The following is a 13,359-nucleotide window of genomic DNA, read 5'->3' as shown; positions in this document are numbered from 1 at the left end:
CCAGACGTTTGAGATGGGAAGGCCATGTAGCACGTATGGGCGAATCCAGAAGTGCATGTAGTATGTTAGTTGGGAGGCCGAGACGTAGATGGGATGATAGTATTAAAATGGATTTGAGGGAGGTGGGATATGATGGTAAAGACTGGATTAATCTTACTCAGGATAGGGACCGATGGCGGACTTTTGTGATGGTGGCAATGAACCTCCGGGTTCTCTAAAACCCATAAGTAAGTAAGTAGAGATATATAAAACTTGTCTGTTCTTTGTCAATAAAGTACTTCTGTCTGGGGAAAAATTATATTCATATCTAATGTCTTCGATTCATATTTGGTACGTCTTCTGCATTCTTTTACGGTTCTTACATATTTTATTCATATGGCGCTTATTTTTTCCAATCGCTTTTCTTTATAGTCCATTTACCATATCCGTATGAGTACCAGAAGAGCTATTATGTTATAAATTTTTTAATTTATTTCTCGCTATTTCTTTTTTAATGCATTACATGTTACATCGCATTTATTTCAACCTTTATTTAATTTTTGTTTAAATATCTCTTCATATGATACATTATTTAATTTTAAGTACTATAACAGAGATAAGCTTATCTTAAAATGATCTAATTTGCTATTTTACCTTTTACGAGTAAAATTTCCCTCTAATTCTGAATCTACTTCTTCACTGTCAGAAATAATTGCAATATCAATTAAATCTTCACTTATTTCATTACCGGTAGATAAAATGAAGGTCAATGGACTGTCTACCTCTAATGACAGTGCCATGTAATCTCAATGTGAAAAAAATTATGTAACATTCTGTAAATGTGAGTTCTGTAATTCGCTGAATATCCCACTCAAGTCACATAATAACAGAATGAAAAACCAATGAAATCCTGATATTGCTGTGTCTCAAGCTGCAACACGAGATTTTTTATCTCCCTGACTCTCTCACTGCTGTTTCTCCTTCCTCGGACCAATTCTTTCCAGGAAATATTCGGAAAAATCGCACAATATTCAATATATTTTCTAAGTTCGTTGGGAAATGTTAAAGAAAAGCAACAAATAAAATAATTCCAAATGAAACTGAAGAAGTTTCCAAAAATGCTAAAATTTCCTTTTTTGTTAATAATTTTACCCTTCTCCCTCAAGGCATCAATTTTTTTTTCCGGAATGTGAAAAATTTCCCTCCATCCGACATCACTGTTTGACAGCGATGCCACTTAACGTCGCCCGCTCCATCATAACTCAAGATTGAAAAACTCCACTATAGTACTTTAATTAGATATTCGTTGACCGAGGAGCGTTACAGTCCTTAGCATGGTTTCCTCCGGGAGCAAACTAAAGCTTTGAGGCCGTGTCGTAGATTTACGATAGGTTAAAAAAAAAACTACACATGATGGATTACAGTCAAAATTCATCCATCTACTATCGCCTTTGTATCTTTACTTAAAATAACCTGTATTATTCAAAGCATCGTTAGATAAAATACTATTATCTGTACTACTGCTTGTATTATCTGTATTATCTCTTGATTTAGTTGTGGATGGAGAGTTGTAAAAGTTAAGAAAACAAGATTAATAAACATATTAACAAATGATCACGCAAACAAAATTGATGAACATTGTTTATTAATAATTTCAAGGAAAAATTGTTCCGGGGCCGGATATCGATTCCGGGACCCTTCGCTTAGCGCACGAATGCTCTATCGACTGAGCTACTCCAGGAACTATACACGACACCGTCACATACAATTAGTGTGCACTCAGAGTTGGGTTCTGGCGTCTTGTCAGTCCATTTGAGTTGTGTGGATAAAAAAAAATTTATGACTATGTCGTGTATAGTTCCTGGGGTAGCTCAGTCGGTAGAGCATTCGTGCGCTAAGCGAAGGGTCCCGGAATCGATACTCGGCCCCGGAACAATTTTTCCTTGAAATTATTCAAACCTGCTTTGCAGGGAGCTACTACCTGAAACCCAGATTTGCGTAATTGTTTATTAAACTAACAATGTGGATTAATTTTGGTATAGATGGACTCTGAAGTTGTCTGTAGATTTGACATTTCAATTAACCTGGAAGATAAACTATTTTGAATTACATAACGTACTCGTATATAGAATTGTTTGTTCTGTTAAAAATGTATCTTTGCTTAGTTTGACAGAAATACAATATTTTTAGCGTCATATCACAGAACTCGTTAGCGATCTGTCTAAACTTTATCCTTCCCTTTCTCCGTCTCCACTCTTGTTTTTCATTCTCTCTACCTTTATAGTGACTTAATACGGTTCGTACTGCTTTAGACTGTTGAAGTTTTACCACAAAACTAGTAAGAAGTAAAAATTTCAGGAATTATATTGTAATAGAAACACGCTTGCTTTAATATCCACAGGTAGAGAAGGCGAGTAACACACTGGAAATCGTGTGTAATATTTCTTCTGAGTTTTTCCTTAATGTTTATAAAAATAGTGTTTCTTGACATTTCTGCATAAGACTATCTAGAGAAAAGTTATAATTTTGCATACAATCGGCTGGGATATTATGTAATGACTAAGCTACATAACGAAAACATCTATCAAAAGAATTCATGATAAATTCTGTGAAGGCACTTTACCTGAAATTGGCTTCTAAAGGATGTACGCCTACAAACAGATTTCTTTTAATACAGTGCCGTTCGAAAACTGACATGGACAATTAACAGCCTGCATAGCGTCACTCAGCGCATCATCTTTCGTAAAAAAAAGTTTCGCGACTTATACATTGTATTAGCTACAGATGTAATTTTCTGGTTTACCTTGTAATTAGTACTGGAATTGTTGACTGCTGGAAATATAACACGACTTTTTTGTACGACTTTGTGATATAGGCTACATATAATAAAAAATGAAGATTTGCTGTTCTAATATGTACTGCATTGCCACGAAGTAAACAGAACAATGCTTCAGTGGAGAGAGTTTCTTCAATGAACATTATGTGGACATCCCAAAAATCGACAGTGAGTCTAGAAATTGTTAGTGCCATGTTTGCTATCTTAACCAACTTTAATATCACATGTCAGGAATTGCTGAAAGATTGGGATCTAGAGAAGATCTGCTTAAAAAATTCACTCTTCTGAAAACAGTAGTCTTTAAATAGAGTGAGTGCCGGTATTTTTATTCTTTAAATTGTGTAAAACAGTATGAGTGAACGGCAAACTAACAGTTATGTTAAAAGCATATTTTTATATGTTGATATTTGTCCCCGGAAATTGTGAAAAAAAAATGTGGTAACCTTACAGACAGCGGGAGAACTCCGAGAAAAACCCTCAAAAGATTCGCTTTGTCCGCCGGAGCCGGGAAATTAACCCGGGTTAGCTTGCATGAGAATCTTGCACACTGGTCGTGACTCACCAAGAACGACATATCCTAGTTATAGTCCATTACTAGTTCACAACACTAATTGCTGTTGATCTGTTACGTTTTAAACAACTGTTAATTTCACATTGATTATCTTAATACTTTCGTGCTCTGGAAGTCCTTTATACTTGATGCCTTTTAAGTTTAATAAGTTATTTTAATTTAAATGGAATATTTTCTTTGCAATTAAATTTATGTTTCGAAATTATATTCCCTTTACGTGTTCTTTTTAAATATTTTCTGTGACACTTTGCTGACACCTTACTTAATTGGTAATGTTATGGTGCTATTTCGAACTAGTATTCACTGCTCTTAATGAATTCATAGGATTTTCTAATAAATTTTCTGTGATAAATATATTAACAATCATCCGATGTTTACGCATACTGTAATTTTTTTTACTTCGTTATTTAACGACGCTATATCAACAACTAGGTTATTTAGCGTCGATATGGTTGGTGATAGAGAGGTTGTATTTGGCGAGATGAGGCCTAGTATTCGCCTTATATTACTTAATATTCGCCTTACGATTGGGGAAAACCTCGGAAAAACCCAAACCAGGTAATCAGCCCAAGCGAGAATCGAACCCACACCCGAGCGCAACTCCGTATCGGCAGGCAAGCGTCTCAGCCGATTGAGTTATGCAGATGGCTGTAACTTCTGTTGATTTGTTAATTGCACTCGTAATCTTTCACAAGATTTAGCATAAGTTTTTGTCTCCTTCACGTTCAATAAGCATTGTACTAATAAATTGTGTATACCTGGCACATACATACATGAAATATAGTATCTACATAGGCCTAATACATGTAGGCTAATGCTTGCGTATACACATAAAGATATACATAGACCATAAACATACGCACACACTGGTTGGCGAGTTGGTATAGCGCTGGCCTTCTATGCCCGAGGTTGCGGGTTCGATCACGGGCGAGGTCGATAGCATTTAAGTGTGCTTAAATGCGACAGGCTCATGTCAGTAGATTTACTGGCATGTAAAAGAACTCCTGCGGGACAAAATTCCGGCACATCCGGCGACGCTGATATAACCTCTACAGTTGCGAGCGTCGTTAAATAAAACATAACATTAACATACTCATACATACATATATAATGTATTTTCTTTTATGATTTCATCCCTTAATAAATTATGTTTGAAAATGTAGTCTATTTATGGAAGTGTAATTTGAATATGTACTGTAGTATCAACATGCCTCTTGGAAAGTTATACTTACAATTAGTTTAACAAATGGCTGTATTTATCTTCGTGGTGGAACAGGGAAGAAATGTAGAGCTTGACAAAACGAGGAACACTAGGCCTACTGCCGAGCTGGCATCGTAAGCGAGTCATCGTCGGCCCGGAATTAACGGCTCCTATTTGTAATTCACGCTCAAAATTTGACTCCCTGAATGTTTTAAATGTGCATAATTAAGATGATTAAGGTTATGGACTCTTATGTATAGGAGTATCCGTATGCGATAGGACAAGTGTAAGGCTGTATTTCTTATACGAGCCTTTCTTTATTTTCTCACGACTCTCAACAGATACTGTATGTCAGTTGAATCATATTTGTACCTGTCATGAAATGTAACTATACTTTACTTGTTTGCGTACTTCCAAAGCAAGGAAGAAACGAAACTCTCCCTTCGGGAAAAGGTAGACAACTGAATAATGGTCGATACTGGAAATAAAGTTGGAAATAGTTAGGTTTTAATGTTAGCACAGCACAAAAATAGAGCAAAGACGGTGTCATTTGTTGGATGTTTTCGAAAATTAAATTGCGTTGCGTATTATTAAGAAATGTTTTGGATACATAGCATATTCTGAGCTGTTAGTGACTGAGAAAAACTCGCTCCGACGCCGGGGATCGAATTCAGAACTCCGCACTGGATGCTCTACCGCTGAGCTACGCCGAAGCTCAATCCACAGCACCGGATCGAATCTTTCTCCTTCGATTTTTTTCTCTTTGTGTCCTTACTCCAAGTTCGACATATATTATGTAATATGAGTGCGCTCCTTATATGACATAATATGTCAAACATGGAGTAAGGCTACAAAGGGAAAAAACCAAAGGAGAAAGATTCGATCCGGTGTTATCGATTGGGCATAGATCAGTGGTAGAGCACTCAGTGCGTAGAACTGGGTGTCCTGGGTTCGATCTTCGGTACCGGGCAGAATTTTTCTCTGTCATTAACAAATAATAACCATAACAGAGAAGTCTGTAGGACCAAAAAATTAATAATCTTTATATGGCATATCCTGAGTTGCTTTTGGGTCTCTATAGTGTGTTTGTAATTCAGATGGTTCTTAAAATGGTTCTAGTGACCCTTCGGATTAGACTTTAGGGTAGAACTACCACAATCCATCTTGTAGCAGATATAGTTTTTATTTTATTCCTTACCACTTCCATATAAATAAACCTCTTGTGCTAACCTTCTTGGGTGAGTTTCCCACATTCCGAGGTCCTTTGGTGTAAACTGACCCATGAAATTAAGTGGTAGACCCTTGAAGTAAGTTACTACAATGATTGTTCAGTTTCCACGTCTCATCCTTTTGAACCAAGTAGAATTAGAATGTCTTCTTTTGTATCTCTCTTCCACCCTTCTGTCTTTCTCTTTTCCCCGATATGTGTGTCGGAAGAATAGTTTGATGTTGTATCACTAGGGGTGCACGTGTCGACGTTGGGCTGCGAAGTACTTCATGAGGAAGAGGATGAAGACGAGGATGAGGAGGACGAAGACTACCAGACGGGAATCGAAGTCGGGGCCGAATGCCTGGAGACGAGGCGGCAAGGCCCCGTGGCGACCGCTGCTGCTCGCCCGTCGTTGACAAGTGAGTGCCGCATGTCGCTGTCCCTCCCCCTCCCCGCTCTTCACGTGATTGATTCGCTTGTTAAGCATGTGGAGCTCTCCTGGCTTTAGTGTCGCTCTTGCTCGATGTTGTCACTTGTTACTTTGGGTGTCTTGTTGTGGTGTAATGCAGCTACCTTCTTTAACGTGTTGATATTATTTCTATGTCTGCAATGGCGTTTTATTTCCTGAAAATCTGTTGGTCCTGCGACGTGCTGACTCTTGTTATAGGCATCTCACAGTGTGTTCGTCTACCGAGAAATTGTCCAGAAATGAAAATAGACAAATATCATTGTGTTGTAGCTTTGAGAAAATGAACATGCAGATGGATCAGATAGACATGAGCATAGAGATCGATTTATAGGCATACAGATAGGTAGGTAGATGGAGGCCTGGATAGATGGTTAGATACATGAATGAGTGGATGGATGGATCAGACAGACTTGGACACAGGGACAGAGACAGACAGATTAGATAGGCAGACAGGCAGATATAGGTAGCCGGATATGTGATTACATAATAATATATGGCTGGATGAATGAGGGAATAAGATTAAATAATTCAACAAATTTTAATATTTTACTGTATGCTGATGATGCTGTTATAATGCAAACCACAGAAAATGATTTACAATTCTCTCTGCATTGTTTAAATGAAATAAGTAAAGAGTATGGTTTTAAAATTTCTACAGAGAAAACAAAAATAATGGCCTTTTTAGGAAAATCGCCCGTAAGGTCGAAAATAATATTAGAAAAGAAACCTCTATCACAAGTGTTAAATTTTAATTATCTAGGTTGTGAATTGTCTTCTGGATATGAAACAGGAAATGATACTGATAATAAATTAGCAAAATTCCAAATAATATGTGGCATCATTCATAGAACATTAAGACAGAAAACAAGGAAGGATACAAGATTGAAATTGTACAAAACAATTGCGGTACCGGTGCTTCTATATGGTAGCGAGTCCTGGGTAACAAAAAGAGGAGCTTGAGTAGAATACAAAGTGTAGAAATGAACTTTCTAAGAAGGACCAAAGGATGCACAAAATTAGACCACATAAGAAATGAAGAAATTGGAAGAGAATTGGAAATATACTGTATGTAGTAAATGATAAAATTCAACACCGCGTCGGCTGGGAACAGCATGTTCAGAGAATGGAAGAAACAAGATTGCCCAAGATAGCATATCAATATAAACCAAGAGGACTAAGAGATGTGGAAAGACCTAGGAAGATATGGAAGGAATCATTGTGAATTCGGAACAGGCATGTTTATAGATACTACAGTAAAAAAATTGTACAAAATTGTAAAAATTGTAGAAAATTACTAAATTGTAAAACTATAAAAATTTGTAAAAATTGTAATTGTAATATTGTAAAATGTTGACATGTTCCACATCTTAAAGCTTCATTGCTCATGTAAGATCTATGGAATAAAATAAATGAATGAATGAATGAATGAATGAATGAATGAATGTATAGGGTCATAGATCTATCACTATATAGACAGATAGGTAAGGTAGGTAGATACATGGATATAAATAGACAAATAGATGGTTGGATACATAGATGAATGGGGTAGACAGATAGACAAACGGATGTATCTGTGGATGGATGGATGCATAGGTGGATCAGACTTAGTCATAGAGACAAATATACAGAATGTATCAAAATTAATAGCGAAAACTGAAACGGTTGAAAGTACGCGATAATAGAAGCAAAAAAAATTAAAAAATTCCAGTAAATTGGTTCAGCAAACGAGGAGCTGTTTGCGAGATAATTGGGAATATTTGGTTACAAGCAGCCACTGACTTCATTCGTTGTAAACATCATATGCTTCACTCGTTGCGCACAGGAAGCGGTCCGCAATGTGCTCTTGTTTGCAAAAACCTGAACATTATCTCCTTTAACAGGTAAGAGTGTACAGTAAATTGTAACATGTAACGTGCTGAAGTAGTATTTATGCCTTGTTAAGGTAAGCCATGAGTGAAATCTGAGCCAAATTAGATGGGAAATTAAATGACAAGTGTACATTTCATATAAATTTGTACTAACTCGGACGATATATTTTCATAATGAAGTCAGTGGCGGCTTGTAACCAAATATTCGCAATTATCTCGCAAACGGCTCGTTTGCGGACCCATGTTTACTGGAACTTTTTTGCTTCTATTATCGTATACTTTCAATCTTCTCAGTTTTGATACATCCTATATAGACAGATTGGTAGACGGTGGATATAGACAGACGGGTAGGTGGTTAGATACATGGATGGATGAATAATACAGACATGGACATACAGACAGACATAGTGTATTGATGGCTGAAAATCTGACTGTTCTAAGTCCAATTTTCTAGAAAAAGGAGATTTGTATTTCATTGTGTTCCATGTCTGTATAGGATTAATGGTACAAAATTGTAAATATTTCTCCCAATAAGCTTGCTATGAGGCTATTCCAAATTGTTCCATGTCCAACTTTGAAAGTCAGAAACTTAAAATAGCTCTCTTGAAGAAAAATTAGTAAAATAGACTTACAGGAATATAGGTAGGGAGATAGATATAGACAGACCGATAGATAGATAAATGGATGGGCGAGTAGGTAGACAGGCGGATAGATGAATGGGTGGATGAAACAGACATGGGCATAGATTTATGATTTATGAATAGGTAGATGAAGAGAGAGATGTACTGATTGATGTGTGGATGAGATATGAAATTGGAGCCCTTCAGCCATCCTGTCTCTTTGCTGTATATTCGGAAATTGAACTATAGGGTAGGGTTTGGTTATACTTATGTGAACGTTTTGGATGATGTATTTGTAATTGAGGTTATTTAGCCCTACTTGTTTTGTTTAGGAACATTTATTAAAAGTTCTCATTTTCCATTTCCATCAACACTGTAGATTACAACGTTCCTAGATTAGAAGTGTTTTCAAACAATATTGCAGCAGATAGACTCAGCGAATCTGCCCCGTGCAGTGCCCTCGATTCCTCCCACAACTTTGAAGAAATATTTTGATAGCGACCTCAAATCCGTTTACAAGACCCATCATTATACCAGGTCTCTGCTAAATGTCTTAGGTTATATAATGACGTGATGTAGGGTCATACGTTTTAGTGCAGCCGTAGCCATAAAACAGGCAGACAACTGCACTAGATGGGTACGGACTTGGAGCAACTCAGAGGCCGACGTCACGCAAAATATTCGATTCTGAAATCAGGGTATTCTTATAAGGGACTCCAGTTTGAAAAGTGACTCGTTACCTAGGCAACCTTTATGTGAATGTTAAAATAGATTCGTAGTCTATTTATCCTCAGAGTATGAACCGTAAGCGACCTACATCGTCGTTGTATATGGTCATGAAAATGAAAGAGTGTAATGGAGTAAAATAGAACCAGGAGTCGGTTTAGATTAGCTCTACATAAAAATTTAACAGCCCCGGGTTGCAAATAGTTTGATATCTTCAGATTTAATGAATTACATTCATATCTCTTGATCCCAAGAGTAATACACCTCAGCAGAGACATTGATTAATACTGCTGTATTTTATTCGCTGATAATTCTGTGGTGTTTGGGTAAAGGGAGATAAGTCATAAAAATGAGTTCGGAGATAAATGAAAATTAAACTTGGAATCCTTATTACAAATAATTTTCTACACAAATAAAACACGTCAACTGCTAGTATTCTTTGATTTTTGCACACCCACTTGTATAATTTAACTTGTGTGTTCATCTGGGGAACAGAATTCCACCTGGACAAAAAAATGACTTATACCCCTTTATCTGAACACCAACCACAGAATTAAGTGCTTCTTACAGATTCAGAAAATGCTCTACAAGAATATTTAACAAAAAGTACGTCATAATAAAATTATGGCAGTTGAGGGAAAATATAATAAAAGAACGTAAATACACCGTGTTACAGAATTACGGTAACATTTTCATATTATGATTATTATTAGGTATTAATGAATTGGTTCTTATAATTTGTTTAAGAAGCTCAATTTTTTTATTGCCACGTTATAAACACTCAATTTGAGCACCACTTGTTACACGGCACACTTTAACAGCATAGTCAAATTTTTGCCACACTTTCTCCACCATACGATCTCTGTTATGGATTCAATCGCAGCAATGATCCGATGTCTTAATTCTTCAAGATATTGGAGTAACGATGGGACATAAACTGCATCCTTCACAAACCCCCAAAGAAATGTCACATGGTGTCAAGTCAGGTGATGTGGAAGGCCAAGAGCGATAGACCAGATCAGAGACTATAGCACGTTCATTTCAACGATGTGGTAGATTTCAGTTCATAAAGATCTTCGAAATGACCTTTGTACTATTGCTGAATTTGTTTTCGCAAGCTGTAGAATGCAAAACGATTTATATTGTGAAGTTTCAATTTCTTTATTACTATCTTCGATGGCAACAAAAACAATACTTAGAACTTGAAACTTGGAAAGTTTGACTATCAAATGACATGTATCATGTTAATTTCTCATTAATAATAATAATAATAATAATAATAATAATAATAATAATAATAATAATAATAATAATCGCATGAAAATTTTGCATCATTTTAAAACACGGTGTAATGATATGTATATGTATGTGTGTGTGTATGTATATATATATATATATATATACACACACACACACACACATACATATCTTCTGCGTATGTGTAGGCCTACATCAAAATGTTCAATATTGAATGCTTAGTGAAATTTCACTAATCAAATTAACAGAAAACTCTACAAGCTGTAACATTTATGAAAACTGTAGGAACTACTGTAGGCCTACTTCATTTTTCGCGAATGAGTACATTTATTTTTGCAAACATTTCTAAGGTGGGCATACGTAGAATTTCGAGGGCCGTCAAAAGTTGCTTCGTTATAGGGTACCATATTTAATAGTTATGAACAAATAAAAGTAGGTCTGCAATATCTATATATTCAATTTAAACTTGGCATGGATATTCTGAGAAAACTGTAAAACCTATGAGGTTGTGTGATGTCTCAATCCAAAGTTGTCAATGTCGTTATTGCGGGAAAAATATATCTTTGTTAAAATTTGGAAATCAAAAAGAGGATAACAACGGCCAAGGAAGCTTTTAATAGAAAAAGAAGCATCTTCTGCGGACCTCTGGAAAAATAACTAAGGAAGAGACTGGTGAAGTGCTTTGTGTGGAATATGGCATTGTATGTGGTAGAAACATGGACATTACGACGAAGTGAAGAGAAACGGATAGAAGCATTTGAAATGTGGATATGGTAAAGAATGGAACGTGTGAAGTGGACAGACAGAGAATCAGAAATGAAGCTGTGTTGGAAAGAGTGGATGAAAAAAGAATGATACTGAAACTGATCAGGAAGAGGAAAAGGAATTGGTTGGGTCACTGGCTGAGAAGAAACTGCCTACTGAAGGATGCACTGAAAGGAATGGTTAACGGGAGAACAGTTCGGGGCAGAAGAAGGTATCAGATAATAAACGACATTAAGATATATGGATCATATGCAGATACTAATAGGAAGACAGAAAATAGGAAAGATAGGAGAATGTTGGATTTGCAGTGTAAGACCTGAACTTGGGCAGAACACTTGTGTATGTAGGCCTATATGTAATTCAGAAAAAAAAACGGAGAGAAAAAAGTTAGTAACGTACACAATGTTACGACTTTTTTTTTTTTTTGGACATTGCATTGTGCGTGTCTTTCTTCGTGTTTCGCATTGCAGTTACAAGCATAACTGTGCTGCGCTGAATTATTTAGTGATGAATTCTCCAAAACAAGTAGAGTAGCACGTGCATCGCTGTTGAATGCACACCATATACAGCTGTATGTAAGTTTCCTCTCTGCCTGGAGGCACTGGGCCTCTATCACTGTCATACATGATATCAGTTCTACCCTAGATCATATATACTAACAGATAGCTCTCTTATATACGCTTTAGGGTTTGCAGTCGAGGCCGGCTTGATGTAGTTCAGTAATCGTCAACAGATGGCACAATGACCAACACCATCACGAGACACGAACTCTGAACCGGCCTGGTCGGTCTAAATCGATTATTTCTTGCTTACGAGATAATCTCGTAAGCAACGTACTGTCGACAACTGATGACCATGGATAAATATTATTGGCCTATATGACCTTGGCAAGTTCGGTACGAGGGAGCTATTTATAGTTGTCACGTGGGCGAAGAGGAGAGATAAGATAAAGTACGCCTTTGTATTGAATAGAATACAATACAGAGTCTCGCGCAAAGCCAATCTACCTAGATTATGTAGACCATTTTATAAAGTTATCGGTCGGCTAAATTATAATTCGTTATCTCTTCTGTTTTTATATATTTGTCGTGAATATTATTCATATTATCAACTGAGTGTATAACATAATTTATCCGTTAATTGATATTTCACTAATGATAAATCCAAAGAACAATGGGAAATAAGGGACTAAACACTGAAAAATAAATAAAATAAGAGAATTTGACGTTCATAATTATAATGTTGTCGGAGTTTTGTTATACTTTACTTTGAATTATTTTAACTTGCACCACAAAAACGTATGAAAATTAATGTTAACATTACCTATTCAGTTATGATAGTAGTATATTGGAAAATTTGTGCATATAGCCTGATTACAATATATAAGTAATCCTATCCTAACCTAACCAATGGTAGTCTTGTTTATTTCATACATGTTTGTATAATTATACAAAAACAAGAATAATCTAGTTTGCAGCCTGTGATATTGTCTCGTTTACAGTATTATATAATATACATATTACCATATTTACTAGGTACTTTAACAATATATAGTTAATAATATTATAAAATATACAGGCCTAATCCATTACCAAGAAATAGCCCTTCCCTCACATGTTCAATCCTGTTTACCTCAAAAAGCCTTCAAACCTTAAAAACTATTAGAAACTGGATTAAATAGTCATGTTGATGTAGGCCTACAACATTACATTTTTTTGTCACTACTCCTGATCCCATTCTAACAGTTTCAGGTTTTGTAATTTGTAACAATACTAACAATACTGATGGGTCATTCCATAGTCACACACGTAACATTTTCGAAGTAACTATGATCTTCACAGGATATTTAATCAAATA

The 13,359-nt window shown here is 36.0% G+C and overlaps 1 protein-coding gene across 2 annotated transcripts in view; it reads left to right on the top strand.

Annotated features, from left to right (window-relative positions):
• LOC138693319 (oxysterol-binding protein-related protein 9) overlaps positions 1-13,359 on the top strand; it is a 443,401-nt gene that overhangs the window by 109,749 nt on the left and 320,293 nt on the right. The window contains exon 7 of one of the 2 annotated variants that reach the window (XM_069817209.1): positions 6,049-6,216. The exons of the other annotated variant lie outside the window; for it this stretch is intronic. Coding sequence (XP_069673310.1) covers positions 6,049-6,216 — 168 coding nt within the window. The remainder of the gene's footprint in view (positions 1-6,048; positions 6,217-13,359) is intronic. 2 annotated transcript variants of the gene reach the window in all.

The sequence above is a fragment of the Periplaneta americana genome, chromosome 17 (genome assembly GCF_040183065.1).
Source record: "Periplaneta americana isolate PAMFEO1 chromosome 17, P.americana_PAMFEO1_priV1, whole genome shotgun sequence".
NCBI lineage: Eukaryota > Metazoa > Arthropoda > Insecta > Blattodea > Blattidae > Periplaneta > Periplaneta americana.
This window is presented reverse-complemented; position numbering and strand designations above follow the sequence as displayed.